Source organism: Hylobates moloch, unplaced genomic scaffold (assembly GCF_009828535.3).
Source record: "Hylobates moloch isolate HMO894 unplaced genomic scaffold, HMol_V3 SCAFFOLD_1, whole genome shotgun sequence".
NCBI lineage: Eukaryota > Metazoa > Chordata > Mammalia > Primates > Hylobatidae > Hylobates > Hylobates moloch.
In genome coordinates, this window is record NW_026652276.1 from 208,700,318 (window position 1) to 208,716,174 (window position 15,857).

At 40.3% G+C, this 15,857-nt stretch overlaps 1 protein-coding gene across 1 annotated transcript in view; it reads left to right on the plus strand.

Annotated features, from left to right (window-relative positions):
• Positions 1-15,857, plus strand: part of SND1 (staphylococcal nuclease and tudor domain containing 1) — a 434,851-nt gene that overhangs the window by 18,717 nt on the left and 400,277 nt on the right. The window contains exon 2 of the mRNA XM_032761638.2: positions 13,560-13,709. Within this exon, the coding sequence (XP_032617529.1) occupies positions 13,560-13,709 (150 nt within the window). The remainder of the gene's footprint in view (positions 1-13,559; positions 13,710-15,857) is intronic.

The following is a 15,857-nucleotide window of genomic DNA, read 5'->3' on the forward strand; positions in this document are numbered from 1 at the left end:
CTCAGTGCAATTTTAGGTATTAGTATTTTATATAATAAGCTATTTTATGTAATAAGTAATACATATTTTAACCTATTCATTATTTAATAATGTATATCCTTCAGTAGGAGATAGCTAAACTATAATATTCTATGATATATGATATATGATATATTATATATCATATAAACATATACTATATATTATATGATATATAATAGATATCATATAATGTTATATATACTATATATATTATATAGTATATATAAGTAATATGTAACTAGTACTTTGTGAGAAGCTATTTTGAGATTCTACAAATATCTTATTTATTTTTTTGAGATGGAGTCTCGCTCTGTCGCCCCGGCTGGCTTACAGTGTGTGATATCAGCTCACTGCAGCCTTCGCCTCCTGGATTTAAGCAATTCTCCTGCCTTAGCCTCTCGAGTAGCTGAGACTATAGACACACGTCACCACGCCCGGCTAATTTTTGTATTTTTAGTAGAGACGGGGTTTTGCCATGTTGGCCAGGCTGATCTCCAACTCCTGACCTCAGGTGATCGGCCCACCTCAGCCTCCCAAAGTCCTGGGATTACAGGTGTGAGCCACTGTGCCTGGCCTCCATTAATGATTCTTATTAGTGTGATTTGTTGGCACACAATTATTTTCTAATTCCATCATCAATTCTACATTTATTAGTTGTTGTTCAACTGTAATAGAGAACTTTCTCTTCCACATTTTTTATTTACGTATTTATTCAATGGATTATAATCTATTACTATTAATTATGTTGATTTTCAAGTTGTCCCAGTTTGGGCTAATGAGAGCTCTTGTAAGCTGGTTCTTATATCATTTTGTTATGTCCCCATTATTTGAGCACTTTCTTCTGACACAGCAAGGTATTCCAGGCTCATATTATACTTTCCCTGCCCCAACCCTGGAATCAGCTGTTTCTTCAAGAAACCTTGGTTCTATTTAGCAGAGAAGAGTTTTCCTTCCTTCCCTTTCCTCTTCCTTCCTTCTCCTTCCTTCTCCTTCCTCCTTCTCCCTCCCTCCCTGCCTGCCTGCCTCCCTGTCTCCCTGTCTTCCTGCCTTCCTCTCTCCCTTCCTGCCTTGCTCTCTCCTTTCCTGCCTTCCTCCCTCCCTTCCTGCCCTCCTCCGTCCTTCTGTCCCCACCTGCATTCCTGCATTCCCTCCAAGAAACAGGAATGTTTAGCCAAGATCTGGGTACTAGATGTGCCCATTGCTACTAGGGTATCATAGTTTTTGGGCCCTCTTCTTTAGTGGATGGAGCCAGGAAATATTTGTATATATAAACAACACACATATATCTCTCTATTTTTATATTTATCTATATATATTAAAAAGCAAAGGTTTACTTCTAATCCAACAGGATTTTTTTTTTTTTCTGGCCTTTCTGTATCTGTAACTCTCCTCTGAGAAACCTAGCTCTCATTATCCTCCAGGTATGATTTGCTCGGTTCCCCTGTAGGTAACAAATCTGCTCACACTAGCTGAGTCTTCAGCTTTCTGTGACCTGCCAGCAAATGCTGGTTTAATCTTCAGGTCCTAGTACCCTGCCAGCTTGCGCTGACCAAGGGGAGTGTTTATAGCTTTTTTGACCTATTGGTAGCTTAAAGTGATTTAGCCATAGGATTAAGTCACCCTTAAAATAAGGACTGCCTAGCATCATAGCAGAAAATTAGCATCTCTTGTTTTTGGAGGAAAAAAATGCTTTGCTTTTAGGCATTTTTTTCTTTGAAATATTTCCACCTTCCTTTTAAACTTCTTGGAAGTCTTGAGCTGGGTTTATTTTTTTCCTCCAAATTTAATGTGCTTTTGGTATTTGTCTGGAATTGAAATAAAGTGCTTTTAAAAATGATCTCCAGTTTTTCTGTGATGTATTTAGTGTTTAAAACAAACACTTTAGTTTGGCCGGGTGCAGTGGCTCATGCCTTAATCCCAGCACTTTGGGAGGCCAAGGCAGGCAGATCACCTGAAGTCAGGAGTTTGAGACCAGTCTGGCCAACATGGTGAAGTCCCGTTTCTATTAAAAATACAAAAATTAGCCGCACTTGGTGGCACACGCCTGTGGTCCTATCTCCTTGGGAGGGTGAGGCATGAAAATCACTTGAGCCTGGGAGGTGGACATTGCAGTGAGCCGAGATCGTGCCATTGCACTCCAGCCTGGGCAAGAGTGAGACTCCATCTCAAAAAAACCTTCATTTTTTTTCCTTATTAAAACATGTTTCTTCACTAGAGGTTTATACATTTTACCCCAATAGTATATGTTTGATTCCTTTTTCCCATCAGAATGTTATATTTATGAGTTGTGATAACTGTTAGACCTAAATTCTCAGTGGCTGTTCAGAATCAAACTTCTTGATTTTTAGTGTATACGTTTAGATGCACGCTCCAGAAATTCTGGTTTCTCTGACTTGTTAGTATCGTTATTCAAGGAAATAATATGTAGTAGTTAATCTTACCGAGTGGTTTGGTGCTCTAGTCTGTCTTTATGCTTTGTTTTCTCAGATTACAACACTTAAGGAAATTCAGAAATGCTCCTTTCTGAAGGGGAACATGGGAAGAGAAAAATGAACACTGATCACTGCAGTAACTTTCCCTTACCTTTAATAGCCTGAGTACTTGACCCTCGCCGGTTGATAGAGGAGAAAGTCCCCTCTATGTAATGATACTCTTTTTTATGTCCTGGAGTCAGTGAATTTTTGGTTCCTCCTCTGGTAAGTTAACACATAACTGTTACGTATCCTGAAAGATTTTCTTTCGACAGCTGGGCTAGACTTCTCTTAAATGACACTTCACATTTGTCTGCTATGAGCGGTTAGTTCTTCCTGAGTTGTTTTGTCTTATTTCTGAGTAAATAAGCCTTGATCTCCCAGGTCCTTGGCAACAGCAGAGCTCAGCGTGAGGTAGTGAGGACCTGGCTTTGCAGAGGACCATTGTCTTGGAGACAGTCTTGACCCTGGTTTCCAGGAGGTTGAGTGAGTTCCTTCATGGTGAAGGCTTCGATTGTGAAGTCTAAGCTACAGTCTTGATTGTGTTCTTTTATGTAAGTCATCGATATTTTGGCTCATGATTCTCATATCATAGATTTAGTATTTGGGGTTTATTAGCAAGTACACTGGGAAAACCTGTGTTCTAGCCCTCATGCCATCTGACTGTGCCATAGTTTTCTCATCTGTAAAATGAGGATAAGGGTCCCTGTCCTGCTTCCTCAGGGCATTGTTGTGAGGTTGAGGAGGGGAGGAGAGCAGGGAAGGAAGGGAAGAGAGATTAATGTTCCTTTAACATTTATTGAGTTACCTTCTTGGTTTCAGGGAGTCAGGGATCTTATGTAATAATCCAAATAACCCAGAGGAGATAGTGGTATTATCTTTATTTATAGATGAAGGAATATCACAGTGTTCAGAATGATTTTCACTCGAGTTTGTCTTCAGACTCAAGGCTGTATAATTTCAGAGCTCATGGTTGTTTCAATTAGCCACACCATCTGAGGCTATGATTGCCAAGATGGTTTGTCAAGTATGAAGTTCAGTACAAACTTAAGAGATGATGCTTATTACTTTCACCCTAGAGGATAGAGATTTGGACATAGGTACTTAAATCTACTTTCCTAGTGAGTGGGTATCTTAACTAATAAATCAAGGGAATTAGAGATTACAGGTTATCAGTCTAAATCTGACAGAATTCAGTGGTGAGAGAATTTCTGTGACTTGGATATTTTCTTTCTTTCTTTATTTTTGAGACGCAGTTTTGCTCTTGTCGCCCAGCCTGGAGTGCAGTGGCCTGATCTCGGCTCACTGCAATCTCCGCCTTCTGGGTTCAAGTGATTCTCCTGCCTCAGCCTCCGAGTAGCTGGGATTACAAGCGCCTACCACCATTTCCAGCTAATTTTGTATTTTTAGTAGAGACGGGGTTTCACCTTCTTGGCCAGGCTGGTCTCGAACTCCTGACCTCAGGTGATCCACCCACCTTGGCCTACCAAAGTGTTGGGATTACAGGTGTGAGCCACTGCGCCCGACCATGATATTTTCTTCTATATCCCTAGAGAAATGTCCATCTTTTTCTATTGTACATACTCTTCCAATCTTTATAGCAGACCACACTTTGAGCCATTTCTTATAACAACAATGTTGGCTCTATTTATTGTGTCCTTGGGCTGGGCTCTGTGCTAAGTGCTTTTATTTTGTTTAGGTTTCATAACAGCTCTTTTATTTTTATTTCAGCAACAGATTGACAAACTGGATCATAACAACTTATATATATTCTTATGTATTTATTTTATGAATGATGAAATGGAGGCTAATGGAGCCAATTAAATAACTTTCAAAGGTCACTGCTGACATTGATTTGATTCTGAAACTAAATTCTTATTGCCATATACTGCAGCTCCTTCTCTGATTATAAAAACGAGCAGTTTGTGTAACTTGAATTGGTCCAGAATTTATTTTTGCCATGCACTTGCTATTTAGACGACCATAAAACTAGTTTTCATCTCACTCGCTTGTCATAATGCTTTATATCAGGGGTTGGCAAACTTACTCTGTAAAGGGCCAGGTAATAAATATTTTAGGCTTTGCCAGCCATATGGTCTCTGTCGCAACTACTCAACTCTGCCATTCTAGTGCAAAAGCAGCCCTAGACAATACATAAATGAATGAGCTTGATGTGTTCCAATAAAACTTTATTTATGGACACTGAAATTTGACTTTCATACTCTTTTGCATGTTACATAATCTTCTTTTGATGTTTTTCCAACCTTTTAAAAATGTAAAAACCATTTTTAGCTCATGGACTGTACAAAAACAGGCAGTAGGCTGGATTTGGCTAGTAGGCTGTAGTTTGCCAATCCTGTATTTTATCGTTTTGAAGTTTTCTTCTTTGCGTCTACTTTTTGGGTGTCCTTTTGTAATATTGAACTCTAAGTCAGCTTGCCTTGCAGATGGTACGGTTTAATAAATGTTGGTATGATTTGGGACAGCCAGCTCATGGAAGCTTTACTTGCTTAGTGGTTTGGTCTCCAACACCTGTTCTACTGGCACATATAAACAGAGATTTTAATTGGGAAAAAGATTTAATCAGTAGGTAACCTCAGATACCATTTTGACAGAAATCAGCTCCCAAATGCTTGTTTGTGGAATATTAGGATTGGGAAACTTCAACCCCAATCCTTGCTCTACTGTCAATCCTGGTTATTTTAGGCAAAAGTTGCTTTACCTGTCTTGCTCTCAGATTTCTCAGCTGTAAAATAAAAGGGCCCAGATTAGATGCTGTCTTTATGTGAAGTCTCTCTGTAGATGATTGTTAGGGTCCTCCTGAGATTTAAACTCCGTATGTGTAAACTGAGGCCCGATTTTTGGCACAGTTGGCTCGGGAGCAGCGACTTGTGCTTGTATCTGTTGGGTCTGCAAGTGTATCCAGAGCCAGTGAGTCAGCACTGCCATGAGCTCCTGGGCTTCTGGTTCATTGGGTTTGAATGTTGGGCCCTCTAATTTAGGTTTGCCTCTTGTTCTTGCCAGGAAAAAAACAAAAAGCAACACAAAAACACACACGCACGCACACATAAAGCAAACAAAAAACTGGCTGTGTTGGTGAGTATTCAGGGAAAGCCCTCCCAGACCACACAGCTTATGTTGTTTTGGGATTGCTTGCTTTGTCTAAATGACTTTTTAATTTTCAAGAGATGATTCTTCCTGTGGAGGCAACAGCTCTGGCTGCCAGGAAGCTTTTTCCTGATATGCTTTTTGAAATATTCCCCAATTGAGTTTCCTTTTAGTTACTCTTGCTTTCATTCAATTTCTTTAAATGTTTTCATTTCATTAAAGGGGATCCAATAGGACCAAACTTTGCCTCCTCTTTTTACAGCAGCTCCTTCCCCATCCCCTGATGGTATTTTTAGGTGTAGAAAGCACCTTGTCCAGAGGGGAGTCCCTGGCCTACTGCTTTGCCACTCTGACGTAGAGTCCCTGCATGTGCAACCTTTGGGTTGTGGCAGTTGAAGAATGGCATCATGGACCCTTCAGCTCAATGACTTTCCTGGTTCTCCTTTCTGTGTGACACACAGGATGCTCGCTATATTGTTTCTGAGAAAAAGCTTATATTGCTTCCGGCCATTTTCATCCTCTTTAGAGCTTTGTAGATTTCACTGAAGTTCTGTCTTTTTCCTGTGGCTTCCTACCTAGTTATTTCTAGAGGATTTGAAGGTTTATACTTACAGCCTCTTCTAGGGTGAGTCACCATGCCTGACTTTTGCTTCTCAGTCAGCTGCTATTTAAAAAAAATTTTTGTTAATGTTTTTCAGCTAGCATCTAATCTTCCTGCAAGAATATGGAAGTCTCTATAGTGAAACATACATTTTATGTCCCCATGTTTTTGTACTTCTGTATTGGACCTTAAAATTTTTTTTTAGATATAATTAACATACCATAAAGTTGACACTTTTAAAGTATATAATTCCGTGGCTTTTGACTACAATCATGTAACAATCACTACTAATTTGGAATATTTTCATCACCTCCAAAGAAATCTGTATCTGTTAGTATATTCCCCACTCTTCCGTCCTCTCAGTCCCTGGGAACCACTAGTCTGTGTTCTGTCTATGGATTTCCCTATTCTGCACATTTCATATAACGGGAACAATTCAGTATGTGGCCTTTTGTGTCTGGCTTCTTTTACTTAACATAATGTTTTCAAGGTTCACCCATGTTGTAACATCAATCAGTACTTAATCTCTTTTTATTTCTGAATGATATTCCAGTTGTATGGATATACGACATTTTATCACCAGTTGACAGCTGTTGATGAACGTTTATTGTTTTCTCTCTTTTTTTGGCTATTATGAATGATGTTACAATGAGCATTGGTGTACAAGTTTCTGTGTGGGCATATGTTTGTATTTCTCTTGGATATATACTATTGGGGAACCTGTCCCCGATAGTCACATAGGTTCTTTTCTATTTTCCCTAAGCGTCGGCCGGTTTGAGAAATAAAGGGACAGAGTACAAAAGAGAGAAATTTTAAAGCTGGGCGTCCGGGGGAGACATCACATGTCAGTAGGTTTCGTGATGCCCCCTGAGCCGTAAAACCAGCAAGTTTTTATTAGGGATTTTCAAAAGGGGAGGGAGTGTACAAATAGGGTGTGGGTCACAGAGATCACGTACTTCACAAGGTAATAGAATATCACAAGGCAAATGGAGGCAGGGCGAGATCACAGGACCTCGGTGAAATTAAAATTGCTAATAAAGTTTCGGGCACCATTGTCATTGATAACATCTTATCTGGAGACAAGGTTTGAGAGCAACCGGTCTGACCAAAATTTATTAGGCGGGAATTTCCTCATCCTAATAAGCCTGGGAGCGCTATGGGAGACTGGGGCTTATTTCATCCCTATAGTCTCAACCGTAGAAAACGGCCACACCCAAGGGGGCCATTTTAGAGGCCCACCCTCAGGGGCACATTCTTTTTCTCAGGGATGCTCCTTGCTGAGAAAAATAATTCAACGATATTTCTCCCATTTGCTTTTGAAAGAAGAGAAATATGGCTCTGTTCTACCCGGCTCACTGGCGGTCAGAGTTTAAGGTTATCTCTCTTGTTCCTGAACATTGCTGTTATCCTGTTCTTTTTTCAAGGTGCCCAGATTTCATATTGTTCAAACACACATGCTCTACAATTTGTGCAGTTAACACAATCATCACAGGGTCCTGAGGTGACCTACATCCTCCTCAGCTTACGAGATGACAGGATTAAGAGATTAAAGTAAAGACAGGCATAGGAAATCAAAGGGTATTGATTCGGGAAGTGATAAGTGTCCATGAAATCTTCACAATTTATGTTTAGAGATTGCAGTAAAGACAGGCATAAGAAATTATAAAATTATTAATTTGGGGAACTAATAAATGTCCGTGAAATCTTCACAATCTACGTTCTTCTGCCATGGCTTCAGCCGGTCCCTCCGTGCGGGGTGCCTGACTTCCCCCAACATATACACCTAGGACTGAAGTCACAGGGTCATATGATAACTGTTTAACTTTTGAGAAACCTCCAGGCTGTTTTCCAAAGCAGCTACACCACCCATAATATATGAGGGGTCCAGTTTCTACACATCCTTGTCGACACTTGTTATTGCCTGTCTTATTGATTTTGGCTATCCTAGTGGTGGTGAAGCGATATGTCATTGTAGCTTTGATTTGCATTTGTCTGATGACTAATAATGTAGAGCATCTTTTCATGTGCTTTTTGGACATTTATATTTATTTTTTGGATGAATGTCTCTTCAACTTACTTTAATTGGGTTATTGTCTTCTTATCGAATTATGATAGTTCTTTATTCTGGGTACTAGACCCTTGTCAGATATACGAGATAAGAGTCTAGTATTCAGAATTTGCATATACTCATATTTTTTTCTTTCTTGGTAGTGTCCATTGAAGCACACTGTTTTTAATTTTTATGAAGTCCAATTTATTTATTTATTTTTAAGTTGCTTGGTTTTGGTGTCACCTAAGAAACCATCACCTAATGCAAGGTCATGTAGATTTACAGGTTTGTTTTCTTCTAAGACTTTTATAGTTTAACTCTTAAATTTAGGTCTCTGGTCCTTTTTGAGTTATCTTTTGTATATGGTATGACGTAGTGGGCCAACTTCATTCTTTTGCACATGGAGATCTAGTTGTCCCAACACATTTTTGTTGAAAGGGCTACTCTTTTCCCCATTGAATTATCCTGGCACCCTTGTTGAAAGTCAGTGGGCCATATATGTATAGATTTGTATTGGGCCTTGTTTTTGTAATATTTATCATCAGATATCTGCCCTTGTTCTTTATGTTGGTTCTTCACGCAGGTAGATATTGCTGTTATAGTACACCTACTATACTGTCTTAACTAGCAGATATGCCCATTAAACCAGTCCTCTTTGCAGAGCTGATAAGATGCCATTCTCAGACCAAAGTGATTTTTGCTCTTGGGCTGGGAAAAAATATTGGCTTCATTGACATACAAATTTCTGTACCATCCCTTTCTTTGCCCTTAGTGTGGCTGGGTTTTTGTATAAGAAGTTTTCTGTCTTCTTCTGTCATTGGCCCGGGAGTTAAAGAGTTAAACCAAGTCATTTATCAGAATCTAGTGAAGATTTAATGTGGTGTTCCTGTTGCTGGGCAACATTTTAGTGGCTGCCCATATAGTGTTTCACTGTAGGTAAATCTCCCAGTAAACCTGTAAGTGGGTTTGAACAATTTGAGTCCCCAATTTTCCTTCTCAGCTGCCTTGTTTCAGCCTTTGTAACCGTGTGACTTGTGCCCTGAAGCCAGGTCCTTTGAATCACACCAGGTCCCTCTGCAACCTTTATTGGCAGAACTGAGAAATGTCTAATCCATAACGTCAATCAAACTGACTCATTGTGACACCTGGTTTCACAAACCTCCTGTTGTATCAGGTAGTCCTAAGATCATTTTTCTAGAATGTCAGTTTATTAATATAATTGGATAAAGCAGTAACCATTTGACTTGATTTCTGTGCTCTATAAATTAGCAATTAAGGATAATTACTGCATCCATGAAAGTTTGCAACATGAATCAGCACAGCTTTGGCAGACTAATTACCCATGACAGTTTCTTCTCAATCTTAACATTATTCTCCTGAAATTAAAATTCTGGTAAACAACATATTATACTTACATGTGATGTTTATTGTTTGTCTGTCTCCCCCTACTAGAATATCAGCTCCCCAGAGCAGAAATTTTTGTCTACTTTGTTTCACTGAAACATGCCACTTGCCTAGAACAATGTCTGGCACATAGTAGGCACTCAGTAAGTTTGTAGTGAATTAATAACTGAATAAATCAAGGAATAAAATTATAACAATAATCAACTTGGCAGGTCTTTCTGAGAAGAAAAACGGCTTGTTTTGATGCCATATGAGATATAAATTGTTGAGCATATAGACCCTTGGCCCTTTTCATATTTTACCTAGACATTTAAAGTATTTTTCCCCCAGAAGGTATTTCTCATTGGTTTTATTTGGTGGCGACTGTTAGCTACAAGAAGGCCATTACAATGTTTTCATTGAGGAAGAACTTGAGTAAAGACTGGCGAGTAAGACAGGTGAGAGAGTTTAACAGTGGTTGGCAGATGAAGTGGAAATAGCAAAAAGGAGGTGTAGTGTGTTTCTGTTTGTTTCTTTGTTTTTTGAGAGACAGTCTTGCTCTGTCACCCAGGCTGGAGTGCAGTGGCACAACCATGGCTCACTGCAACCTTGACCTCCCAGGCTCAAGCGATTCTCCTACCTCAGCCTCCCAAGTAGCTGGGACTACTGTTGTGCACCACCACACCAGCTACTTTTTTTGATTTTTAGTAGAGATGAGGTCTTGCTGTGTTGGCCAGGCTGGTGTTGAACTTCTAAGTTCAAGCAGCCCTTTCGCCTCGTCCTCCCAAAGTGCTGAGATTGCAAGCTTGAGCCATTGCACGTAGCCTGTAGTGTGTTTTGAATGATTTCAGTTTCTGTGAGTGGTAGGAGGGAAACTAGTTCTTCCCTATTAGAAATAGTTCTCTTACTTCCGTAACTGTGTACAGTCAGTCTTTTCTTACCTCTCCACCAGGGCAATAGCCAAATGAGGGGAAGAGAGTTTCAGAAGAAGGGTGCACACATACCAATCCTCTCCTCCTGGAGGAGTAGGAATAGCAGTACCTGCCACAGTGAATCTATTTCTTTTGCTTAGGAAGTTGAATTGGTGACAGCTGCTTGAATTCATATATTCAATGGTATAAAAGGTGTAGAGAGCCTATAGAGTAAAAATCATCTCTGTAACATTGATTCAAGCGTTAACTGAATGGCATTTTTGGTACAACAATGCAAGGAAGTTCTGACAGCAGCCTTTAGCATTCAGGGAGAGGAGAGGGCATACAAAGGAGTTTTGCACAATTACTGTGTACAAGTTGTTTGCCAAAGCCCTTAATGGGGCCAGGATAATAGTTGTAGACCCATTGTCCCCAGGGATCCGGTTTACTAGACAGAGGCATTAGAGAGGCAATACCTTTCTGATATTTAGAGATGAGGGGCTCTTCTCATCAGTCCCTCTGTTCTTGAGCTTCTCAGTTGCATTTGTCAGGCTTGAGAAACAAAGATGGTTTCCTAGGCTAGGTTAATGCTTGCTTATCAGAGTTCACCTTTGTCAGAGAGGATGAGTTTTCTTGTAAATAGGCCTTAGCTTTTATGACTGGGCTTTACCAAGAGGTCTCCTGGGAATGCGTTATTACTTTTTTTGTGTGAAAACTTGACCAAAATTGAGCAGCAAGCACTAGAAACAGATGTTCTGGTTTGTGTGCTGTATGTAGTTTGGCTGTCCTCAGCCTCATTTGGAATTTGTGCTTGAATGATTTCAAGTGCAGGTATTCTACACTATGCTCTTCTTGCTGCGTGTTTTGTTTCTGCCACTTGTGAGAAAGAATTGAATATAAATGAGTCAGATCCAAGCTCTCCTTTTCTTCTTTGGCCCTTCTTATTCAGGAACTTCAAGCAGCCTCTACTGTAGTATACCTGTTCTTTCCTGGCTTTGCTTGGTTTGAGAGCTTATCTTTTGGAATGTCAGTTCCCTGGGATAATGCCTAGGACATGAATTCTCAGGATAGGGTGTTAGCATGGTTATTTGGCTAGAAGTTTTAGGGTTTAATTGCTGATAACAGGCTAAAAATGAAAAGTGTGCCTATAACTGGATTAGGAAGACAGTCTTTTTGTGTGTGTGTGCCATGGTATAATAACCAGGGATTAAAGTGACATAGGCCAGGGCCTGTGTGCTTAAGGTGTTGGGGATATTGAGACATTATCAGAGTACTAATTTAATGTGCAATTAAATATTGTGTATTGGAATGTACAATTAAATATTGTATATTGGAATGTACAATATTGTTTGATAGAATTTCCATAAAAGGGTAGTATGGATAAATGAATTGTGATATATTCATACAAAATCCTTGGTCAGGGTAATGGTGGGGTTTGAGAGAAGGGGCTGCAAGTAGAGAGGGGCACATGGAATCCAAGGTTCTGGCAGTGTGCAATATTCCAGTTCTTAACTTGGGTGGTGGTTGCTCAGATGTTTACTTTTCTTATTCTTTAATTTGTACATGTGGGTTTAAATTCATTTGTGTATTTATATCAATATTTAACACTTGAAAGCATTAGTTAAGGTAGAGAGGTGGGGAGCAATGCACTCTAAGTGAAAGGAGCAGCTTCCTTTCATTCTCCTTTTTCTCTTCCTTTGATTCAAGTTCCTCATAAGGATTATTCCTTTACTGAGAACTCCATGGTCTTGTCTGAACAGTGTTCTGTGTTGACAGAACCCTCCAACCTTCTCACTGCTAACCTTTTAGAAGCATTTTTTATGAAGCGTGAAATTGAGAGTCTTTCAGATCTAGTGAAGCCACGGCATGAGCCCCCGCCTGTTTGTTGTATTGAGTCTCTTCACAAAGACAGTTTGAATAGCTTGGGTCGTTTTTCCCTTATGCCTCTTCTTCCCTTCTTTCACTTGAAATCCTTTCTTCTTCTCCCCTGCAGATACTTTAAGGTTAATGCCAGTGAGCTTCAGAGCTCTTTTCACAGTTGCAAGTGGGTTCTATGCCTGGCATCTTTGATTAGAAAGATGAAAGGAGCCACTGACTGCACTTGGGAGCCTTAAGGTGCTTATTAGATTCTTATGTTTTAATCATGTAGGGCATGGGTTTTCTAGATTACTTCTGTATTTCTCTCTTGTACTGTCCACAAGGGAAACTCTAGGTATTGCATCCACCTTAGCCTTGGGCATGCTCAGTTCCTCCCAGAGGGGTGTGTAGGGACTTCCTTCAGCTTCTCCTTTTTTTTCTTTTTTTGTTTGAGACAGAGTTTCACTTTTGTTGCCCAGACTGGAATGCAATGGCGCAATCTTGGCTCACCACAACCTCCACCTCCTGGGTTCAAGTGATTCTCCTGCCTCAGCCTTCTAAGTAGCTGGAACTACAGGCATGCTCCACCACACCCAGCTAATTTTGTATTTTTAGTAGATACAGGGTTTCTCCATGTTGGTCAGGCTGGTCTCGAACTCTCGAACTCAGGTGATCCACCCGCCTCGGCCTCCCAAAGTGCTAGGATTACAGGTGTGAGCCACTGTGCATGGCCACAGCTTCCCCTTTTCTTAAGCCTTTCATTGTTCGCTTCAATCTGAGAATGGAAAGTGTTGATGGAGATATTAATTTCTTAATAATTGGAAAGAATGCAAGGGGTGGTACTTGCTAGGATGAAATTATAGAGGTCATTAATCTGTATGTCTCACATGCCTTTTTACCCCAGTCTGTTTATTCTATGACTTTTCTATTGTTGGATTTCTGGGTCAATCATTTCAGAATTTGGCCCCAGGCTTTATGTAGGTATTTCTCTTATAAAATTAAAAACAATCCTGTTTATTTAGTCATTCAACAGATGACTTTGCATGCCTTTGAAGTGCAAATGCTATTTGAAATGTTGGGGATACGGTGGCACACAACCTGCATTATGGTGATACGGCCTCTGGACCATTGATTTTCTCTTTCTTCCCCCTACGTAGGTCCTCTCAGGGTGCGCCATCATTGTCCGAGGTCAGCCTCGTGGTGGGCCTCCTCCCGAGCGGCAGATCAACCTCAGCAACATCCGTGCTGGAAATCTTGCTCGCCGGGCAGCCGCCACACAACCTGATGCAAAGGATACCCCTGATGAGGTAGGTGTTTCGCGAGGCCATCGTGAGCCTGTGGACCTAGGTAATAGCCCACTGTCTTCTGTGGCTGATGCCATTTTGATGTACTCTTTCTTTGTATTTTGAGTATTTTTATATCATAGAACTGCTGATTCTGGATGTGCCCACAAGCAGCTTGTATCTGTTGTTTATATGTTTACTACCTTTAGTGGCAGTCGAAGTCTTAGAGCTTTTTCTTGTACCTTTTCCCATAGACAGATTTGTCGTGTTTTCACTACTACTTTTCTTGGAATAGGTTGGGAACATTTCTTGGGTAGCCTCAAGCATTTGAAATCACCATTGGTTATGGCAGAGCTCTTTTATTAATTTATTTTTGAATTCTTCATTCATTTACATTGTTCAAAATGCAGAAGGATATATAGTGAAAAATCGAGTACTTCCCCTGAGACACCTGATGTTACTAGGGTCTTGTGTCTCCTTCCAGAGATAGTTAAAACCTGTATGATCAGACACTTTCATTTTCATAAATGGTAGCATGCTATAAATGCTAGGCCCATATTTTATTATTTTATTAAAGATTCTTTTTCTTTAAGGTTCAGAGGATACATTTGCATGTTTGTTACACGGGTATATTATGTAATGTTGGGGATTGGGCTTCTAGTGTATCCATCACCAAAATATTGAACATTGTATCCAATAGATAATCTTTTAATTCTCACCCCCCTCACTCCTTCTCCCCTTTTGGAGTCCCCAGTGTCTATTATTTCCATCTTTACGTCCATGTGTACCCATTGTTTAGTTCCCACTTATAAAAGTTAGAACATGTGATATTTGATTGTCTGCTTCTGAGTTAGTTCACTTAGGATACTGGCCTCTAGCTCCATCCATGTTGCTGCAGAGGACATGATTTCAGTCTTTTTTATGGCTGCCCATACTTTATTACTGATTTTTTTTTGTTTTGTTTTCAGACAAGGTCTCTGTTGCCCAGGCTGGAGTGCAGTGGTGTAATCATGGCTCACTGTAGTCTCAACCTCCCAGGCTCAAGTGATCCTCCCACCTCAGCCTCCTAGGAGTAGCTGGGACTACAGGCGTGTGCTATCATACCTGGCTAATTTTTATTTTTATTTTTTTTTAGTAGAAAGGAGGTCTCACTAGTTTGCACAGCCTTGAGTTCCTGAATTCAAGCAATCCTTCTGCCTCGCCCTAAAGTACTGGGATAACAGGCGTGAGCCACTGCCCCTGGCCTATTCCAGATTCTTAATCTGGGATCCATGCACCTGTGAAGGCATATATAAATCCCATGAAATTGCAAAATTTTGTGTAAACATGAATTGTTTTAGAGAGGGAGTTTTAAAAATCAGTTTCTTAAGGGAACTTATGGCTCAAAAGTAGTTAAGAACCGTTGTTTTATGGTTATTTGAGAACCTTCTGTGCCTAATGGTGATTTGAGAACTTTCTGTGCCTATGTCCCATCATCTCCTCCATCCTTCCCTCACACCCCTCAGCCTCTAATGCCCGGCCCCCTTGCTTTTGTGGTCTGCCTTTGACCCCTTAAGTTTCTGCTCTTCGGGCAGCTGCTATGCGTACCAGTTTGGCATTGTTTAGTCTTTTTGGCTTCTACACTTTGAAATATTAGTGCTTTGCTGTCCTTTAGCAGTGCTTTGGCTATCAGAAATGAAATTTCTGGGCTGGCCATGGTGACTCATACCTATAATCCAAGCACTTTGGGAGGCTGAGTGGGGATGATTGCTTGAGCCCAGGAGTTCAAGACCAGTCCCGACAACTGACAACATAGCAAGATCCCATCTCAAAAAAAAAAAAAAAGAAAAATTAGCCGGGCATGGTGGTGCACGCCTGTAGTCTCAACTACTTGAGAGGTGGAGGTGGAAGGATCACTTGAACCTGGGACTTCAAGGCTGCAGTGCATCATGATTGTGCCACTGCACTGCAGCCTGGGTGACAGTGTAAGACCCTGTCTAAAAAAAAAAAATAAAAAAAAAAAGCAAAATTTCTGGATTCTAATTATTTGTCCTTTGCCCCAACTTGATGATGTTGGGCAGGTTGGTACCTCAGCTTTTGTGTGCTATTCCCTACCAGGGAGGTAAAGAAGAAAAAGCAAGAGTTTATGTGGATCTTTTATTAATATTTAAGTAAAGCATTTAGTTTTTAAAA